General features: G+C 38.7%; 1 protein-coding gene across 1 annotated transcript in view; it reads left to right on the forward strand.

Annotated features, from left to right (window-relative positions):
• Positions 1-7,668, forward strand: part of LACE1 (lactation elevated 1) — a 236,386-nt gene that overhangs the window by 181,061 nt on the left and 47,657 nt on the right. Inside the window, exons 9-10 of the mRNA XM_011975943.1 lie at positions 5,761-5,831; positions 6,088-6,188. Coding sequence (XP_011831333.1) covers positions 5,761-5,831; positions 6,088-6,188 — 172 coding nt within the window. The remainder of the gene's footprint in view (positions 1-5,760; positions 5,832-6,087; positions 6,189-7,668) is intronic.

Consider the following 7,668-nt stretch of genomic DNA (forward strand, 5'->3'; position numbering starts at 1 on the left):
GGAGAAATGATGAGGACATGCTGACAGAATCATTTCAACTCTTCTCAATTGATCATCTTCCTAAAAGGTGACTAAGTGTAATGTGGTGAATGTGAGTGAATCTTTCTTGAGGGTGAGATTTGAAACCTCTGGAAATAATTAATGAGAACACCAAATTCTCAACTTTCAGAACTATAATGAAGGCAGAGACACTGTAAAAGACTGAATTAAATACCGCTGGCCCCAGGACTGGACCCGATCATATTTCTTGGACTAAACCTCTGATGCAAATCTGTTTTGATCAATACTCTTGGATCTCCCATCACCCTAAGATAGTATAGGGCCATAGAAATGAAATTCAGACTGTTTCATTTAAATTGATGTTCTATCATGTTCTTCTTTTTTAGTTTTATTTTTTATTTTTGGACACTGTTGCCCAGGCTGGAGTGCAGTGGCATGATCTTGGCTCACTACAACCTCCCCCTCCCGGGTTCAAGTGATTCTCCTGCCTCAGCCTTCCGAGTAGCTGGGATTACAGGTGCCTGCCACCATGCCTGGTTAAGTTTTTGTATTTTTAGTAGAGATGGGGTTTCACTATGCTGGCCAGGCTGGTCTTGAACTCCTGACCTCGTGATCTGCCCACCTCGGCCTCCCAAATCCATCATGTTCTTATTAAAAATTTGAAAACATGTTGCCTCCTATTTACACCAGAGGATACTTGGACAAGAAATATAATTATGGTACCATGTTTTCTTCTTGCCTTCTTGCTTCATTCCAAAACTTGCTTACTCTTCTCTTTTCATATTCCCAAGTTCCTCTGGAGTCATTATACAGAACAGAGCATACTGGGAAAGCATTATGTTTAAAAGTCTCTAAGGATGCAGTGTCCATTGATGGATGAATGGATAAATTGTGGTCTATATACACAATGAAATCAATGGAATATTATTCAACCTTAAAAAAGGAGATCCTGCAATTTCCAACAACATGGATAAAACTGGAGGACATTATATTAAGTAAAATAACTAGATACAGACAGATACTACAAGATCTCACTTATAAATGGAATCTTCTAAAAAAAAGTCAAATAATTAGAAACAGAGAGATCAAATATGTAGAAATAGAATAGAGTAGTCGTTACCAGGGATGGGGTGTTGAGTGGGGAGAAGGGGAATAGATGAGGAGAGGCAGGTCTCTTTTGGTAGCAAGTTGCAACTACAAAGGATGACTAAGTCTAAAGATCAAATATACAGCATGAGGACTGTGGTTGAAAATAGTGTATTGTACACTGGAAATTTGCTAAAAGAAGATTTTAGGTGCTCTTACCACCCCCAGCCCCTCACACACAAAAGGTAACTGTGAGATGATGGATGTGTCCATTTGTTTGACTGTAGTGATAATTTCACTGTGTATATCAAAACATCATGTAGTACACCTTAACATATACAACCAAAACGTTTAAAATATTTTTTTAAGCGAATATCCATTTTCCTTACTTGGGATAGTTTATCTTTTTCCTTCTCTCTGCCAATTTGGATAGAAGAATGGCACCTTATTATTTTACTTCGCAGTTGTTATTACTAGTAAAAAAAAAGAATGATTTTACATATGCTTCTTGTCCACTGAGCTATCTTTTTTTTTTTTTTTTTGAGATGGAATCTTGCTCTCTCGCCCAGGCTGGGGGGCAGTGGCGCAATCTCCCTCCCTCCCTCCCTCCCTTCTTCTTGTTTTTCTTTTTCTTTTCTTTTTTTTTGGAGACACGGTCTCCCTCTGTAGCCCAGGCTAGAGTGCAGTGGCATGACCTTGGCTCACTGCAACCTCCACCTCCCAGGTTCAAGGATTCTCGTGCCTCAGTCTCCTGAGTAGGTGGGATCACAGGCATGCACTGCCATGCCAGCTAATTTTTGTATTTTTTGTAGAGATAAAGTTTTGCCATGTTGGCCAGGCTGGTCTCCAACTCCTGGCCTCAAGTAATCTGATCACCTCCGCCTCCCAGAGTGCCAGGATTACAGGCATGAGTCACCATGCCTGGATTATACCAATAAAATTTTTTATTTTGCATTTTGTAACTTCTGAGTAACTATAATAGAATTCTTATAAGACACTGTTATAATAAAAATAATTTTGTGATATTTCACATGTAATTTCACTATATAGAAAATCAGGTATTGTAATTTTACAGGTGACTTAGGAGAGGTGACCTGACTGAAGTTCAGTGAGTCACATTTTGATATTATAGTATATACGAGACCACAGAGTAAAGAAGAAATCACCACTGAGGAAGTTTGTAAGGAATTATTTATTCACCAAATATGCTTTTGGAGACCTGTCTTCTTTCTTGGTTGTTTTTCAGAATTCAGTTTTCCCCCTATGTTGTGTAACGTGCCTGTGCTAAGGAAAGATTAACTTTCTAAATGACTGCAGACCATACCGAGTGGGTGGTGTTGCTCTGTTTTCGCTATGTTCCTTAAAAAGCAGCTCACTTTTTTTTTTTTGGAGATGGAGTTTTGCTCTTGTTGTCCAAGCTGGAGTGCAATGGCATGATCTTGGCTCATGCAACCTCCGCCTCAGGGGTTCAAGCGATTCTCCTGCCTCAGCCTCCTGAGTAGCTGGGATTGCAGGCGCATGCCACCACATCCGGCTAATTTTTTGTATTTTTAGTAGAGACGGGGTTTCACCATGTTAGCCAGGCTGGTCTCAAACCCCTGACCTCAGGTGATTCGCCAACCTCAGCCTTCCAAAGTGCCACGATTACAGGCGTGAGCCATCATGCCCGACCAGCTCACTTTTTAAAAATATATATTTTATTTTAAGTTCTGGGGTGCATGTGTAGGATGTGCAGATTTGTTACATAGGTAAGTGTGTGCCATGGTGTTTGCTGCACCGATCAACCCATTGCCTAGATATCAAGCCCCACATGCATTAGCTATTTATCCTGATGCTCTTCCCTCCTCCCCCCTGCTCCTGACAGGCCCTGGTGTGTGTTGTTCCCCTCCATGTGTCCATGTGTTCTCATTGTTCAGCTTCCACTTATGAGTGAGAACATGTGGTGTTTGGTTTTCTGTTCATGTGTTAGTTTGCTGAGGATAATGGCTTCCAACTCCATCCATGTCCCTGCAAAGGATGTGATCTCGTTCCTTTCATGGCTGCATAGTACTGCATATGTATATGTACCACATTTTGTTTATCCAGTCCATCGTTGATGGGCATTTGGGTTGATTCCCTGTCTTTGCTGTTGTGAATACTGCTGCAATAAATATACGTGTGCATTTATCTTTATCCCATAATAGAATAATTTATATTCCTTTGGGTATATATCCAGTAATGGGATAGCTGGGTCAAATGGTATTTCTGGTTCTAGATCCTTGAGGAATCACCATACTGTCTTCCACAATGGTTGAGCTAATTTACATTCCCACCAACAATGTAAAAGCGTTCTTATTTCTCCACAGCCTCACCAGCATCTGTTGTTTCTTGACTTTTTAATAATCACCATTCTAACTGGCATGAGATGTTATCTCATTGTGGTTTTGATTTGCATTTCTCTAATGACCAGTGGTGCTGAGCTTTTTTTCATATGTCCGTTGGCCACATGAATGTCTTCTTTTGAGAAGTGTCTGTTCATGTCCTTTGCTCACTTGTTGATGGGATTGTTTGTTTTCTTTTTTCTTATAAATTTGTTTAAGATCCTTGTAGATTCTGGATATTAGCCCTTTGTCAGATTGGTAGATTACAAAATTTTCTCCCATTCTGTAGGTTGTTTTTTCACTCTGATGATAGTTTCTTTTCCTGTGCAGAAGCTCTTTAGTTTAATTAGATCCCATGTGTCAATTTGTGCTTTCATTGCAATTGCTTTTGGTGATTTCATCATAAAATCTTTGCCCATGCCTATGTCCTGAATGATATTGCCTAGATTTTCTTCTAGGATTTTTATGGTTTTGGGTTTTACATTTAAGTCTTTAATCCATCTTGAGTTAATTTTTATATAAGGTGTAGGGAAGGGGTAAAACCAGTTTTGGTTTTCTGCGCATGGCTAGCCAGTTTTCCCAGCAACATTTATTAAACAGGAAATCCTTTTCCCATTGCTTGTTTTTGTCAGGTTTGTCGAAGATCAGATGGTTGTAGATGTGTGGTCTTATTTGTGAGATCTCTATTCTGTTCCATTGTTCTATGTGTCTGTATTGGTACCAGTACCATGCTGTTTTGGTTACCGTAGCCTTGTAGTATAGTTTGAAGTTCACTAGCATGATACCTCCAGCTTTGTTCTTTTTGTTAAGATTGTCTTGGCTATATGGGCTCAAAAAGTAGCTCACTTTTAAGCTTTTTTTTTTTTTTTTCTTTTTTTGCTTGTATACACCAAAGGTGGTGTTGGTTCCAAATGAATTCTCAAGAATAATATCTAAACAGACATGTGCTTGGCATGGGCATTGACATTTACATTGGTTTGTGTGATTTCTTTTACCTTTAAGATTGCTTCTGTTTCTAAAATTACTTTCTATAGTGTCATTTCATTATTTTAATACCACTCTATTTGAATATGATACCAGACCTCATGGAAGTCAAATAGCATTTCTCCTGCAAAGTTGGCTATTGCGAATGATGTTTTTAACGTCCTTTGAGGTGGAGTGGTTATTACCTGGAATGTGACAATTTCAATCTTTCATAATAGCTGTGTGCTTTGTTGCATTTTAAAGACATTTGCTCTAGAACAGTTGAAGAATTAGGTGCTTGTGTGTTAAAAATTATCTCAAGGGAGAAGTTGTTTAGTTTAAGCTTAATCTAAATAAAAGATAACCTGTCATACTAATTTTTAATAAGGCTTTAGTAAGATGGATGTCCAGAATTTAGCTTAATTGCTTCCACTACAATGTAAGAGTGATTTGTGTGTCAAAATTAAGCATGTTGGCAGGTCATCCTGTAAAAGTTTGTATGTGGAGTTGAAGTAAACTTACATTTTTACTTGAAGCTCTTTTTAACAGTTTATTTCTTCTGCCAGTTATTTTATTGACTGTTAATTTACCACCCCTCTTAAAAAAAAAAGGTGAGAGGAAAAAGGCCACAGCATCATCACATTTATATATGAGTTCCCTAAACCATATGGTGATTTCTAATTAGAATACAAAAGATTCTGTGATGAGACTAACTTCATAGTAGCTGTAACAGTGGGCATCACAGAAGGAGAGAGTTTTCTTCAGTTTCCAACAAGGAGACTTTTGAGAGAAACTGTGTGGTCTATAATTGTCCTTATACTAGAAGTCTGACAAAGTTATTGATGTGCATATCAATTTGGTATTTCGAAGGTAGTAATTTAATTCTGGAGGTTTGATCCTCTCAGTCAGTGGCTTGACTTGATTTTTTTTAAATGCAGCTTCAATATTTAATTTCACATGTACCCTCTCAGTAGAGATTTCAAAGGATACTTTGCTGGATGCTTGACTGCCTTGTCTATTTGCTCTTGTTTTGCATGCAAGAGAGAGCCAGAAGCTTTCTTCTCATTGTGTACACATGGTATTAATGGATTTACTCTGCCTGTATCGTCTCATTACTGGAAACAGCTAGAAGCACAGAAGTCTTTCAGTGTATGCAAATAAGGCAGAATCATCTACCTGAGAGTTAATATTCTCTGCTTTTAAGTGTATTCTAAATCTAATGTTTGTATTTAGAGCATAACATCCTGTTCTTTTTTTTTTTATGGGCAAAAAGCTAAGCAGACTCAGGCAGCTGTTTGATGTTGGCTTCAAGTGTTATTAATTTCATATTCTATTATTCTTTTCACTGTAGCACAAGTGAAGCTGATGTGGAGGCTGTCATGGATAAGTTGTTTGATGAGCTGGCTCAGAAACAAAATGATTGTACGTAAGTTAATTTCTCTTGAAAGAGAATACATTTAGAACACAATGCCCAATCTCCACTGACCAATTAATAAGTTCCATTGCTGTATATGGGTTGATGCCACGCTCAAGTGGCAGTCATTGTATCAGCATTTTGTCTAATTTATGTGTTGAATCATGTGCTATTATTCATCAAGCTATGCATTTCCTATCTGTAAGAGATGAATTTTATAGTAATTATCCAGACAAGATTGAGTCTTTGTTCATGTTCCCATAGTAACTAGACCAAGGATTCTAAAAGTGCAAGGCAGAGAGCTGCGCCTGAATAAAGCCTGTGGAACCATTGCCGACTGCACATTTGAAGAGCTGTGTGAGAGAGTAAGTATCCAGGCACGTCCAGACTCACTGGCCTTTTCACATGTTAAAATACTTCATGTTTTCCTCTCTGCCCGTTTCAGATTTTAAAATACCATTCACAGAGTCAGAACCGATTTAAAAGTCTCATTAAGGGAAATACTCATCTATATTTGCCATGTGCTTGTTATAGATATTGGCACAAAATTTGCACTTAGAAGGGCTCTAATGCAAAATTAGAAATGCAGAGAGAACTGTCAACTGTTGCTAGAAGCAAAAATAAAATCCGTTTTGGGGCTGTTTTGTAAAAGTCAAACATAAGAGATTTTGGAAAAATATTTGAGGTGAGAGTTAGTGTGTGGGAAAAAGGAAGATGAAATAATGCTAGCATGATCCAAGGAAGCATCACATAAAATAATTTCCACCCCTTGTACTCATTGCCCATCTATTATTGCCATAACATCGGACCTACCAGGGCCAGGGTCAAAGAAGGTGAATTTCTGTAACTGTGACATTTATATTATATAATAAATAATATGTTCAACAGAGAAAAAATGTTTACCAGTATATGCACACATTCATATAACTGAGAAAGATCTTGACTGCAGATTCATTATAGATATGAATTCTGCCTTAAAAAATCTGGAATTCTCAGTACTCAATGGATATTCAATGTATTGATTGCAAATCTTGAGGAAAACATATTCAAATTAGATAGAATTTTAAGCTTAATTTCTCGATGGACATGCTTAATTTATCATTCTAGCTGGTCTCTGATTTATCTTGACTTTTAGGTAACTAAAGAACAGTTGCTTTTCAGTAAGGGAAAAGACAAAATACGTATACCTGCGGCCATTTTATGAGTGCTTTTCTTAAAAGCTAGTGACAGCCGGGCGCGGTGGCTCCCGCTGGTAATCACGAGGTCAGGAGATTGAGACGATCCTGGCTAACACGGTGAAACCCCGTCTCTACAAAATATACAAAAAATTAGCCGGGCGTGGTGGCGGCGCCTGTAGTCCCAGCTGCTGGGGAGGCTGAGGCAGGAGAATGACGTGAACCCGGGCGGCGGAGCTTGCAGTGAGCCGAGATCACGCCACTGCACTGCAGCCTGGGCGACAGAGCGAGACTCCATCTCAAAAAAGCAATTATTTAGCACTTCAGAACCAGTGAAGTTTAGGATCAATGAGGATCCTCCGATAGGGTGGTAATGTTGATTTCTGTTAGTGAAAGTCATTCTGGGTGATATGGACCTTTCAGATCTCTCCTGGATCAATCTTTAAGGTCCTGATAACCTAACATCTCCTGACAAAATTCTATTAAGGCTCCCACTTAGGTTTGACTTATTTTGCAAGAAAAAATCAACTTGAGAAGAATCTTGTATATCCAAAAGATGAAGCTCCTCCACTCTCTGCAGAAGAGGACCCAGTGGGGAACGGGAAAAGACAGGCGTGTTGAATCTTGGGGGAGGAAGGCAAAGATGGTCTCTTTTGGAACAGACACTGAG

The sequence above is a fragment of the Mandrillus leucophaeus genome, unplaced genomic scaffold (genome assembly GCF_000951045.1).
Source record: "Mandrillus leucophaeus isolate KB7577 unplaced genomic scaffold, Mleu.le_1.0 Scaffold160, whole genome shotgun sequence".
In the NCBI taxonomy this organism is placed as follows: Eukaryota; Metazoa; Chordata; class Mammalia; order Primates; family Cercopithecidae; genus Mandrillus; species Mandrillus leucophaeus.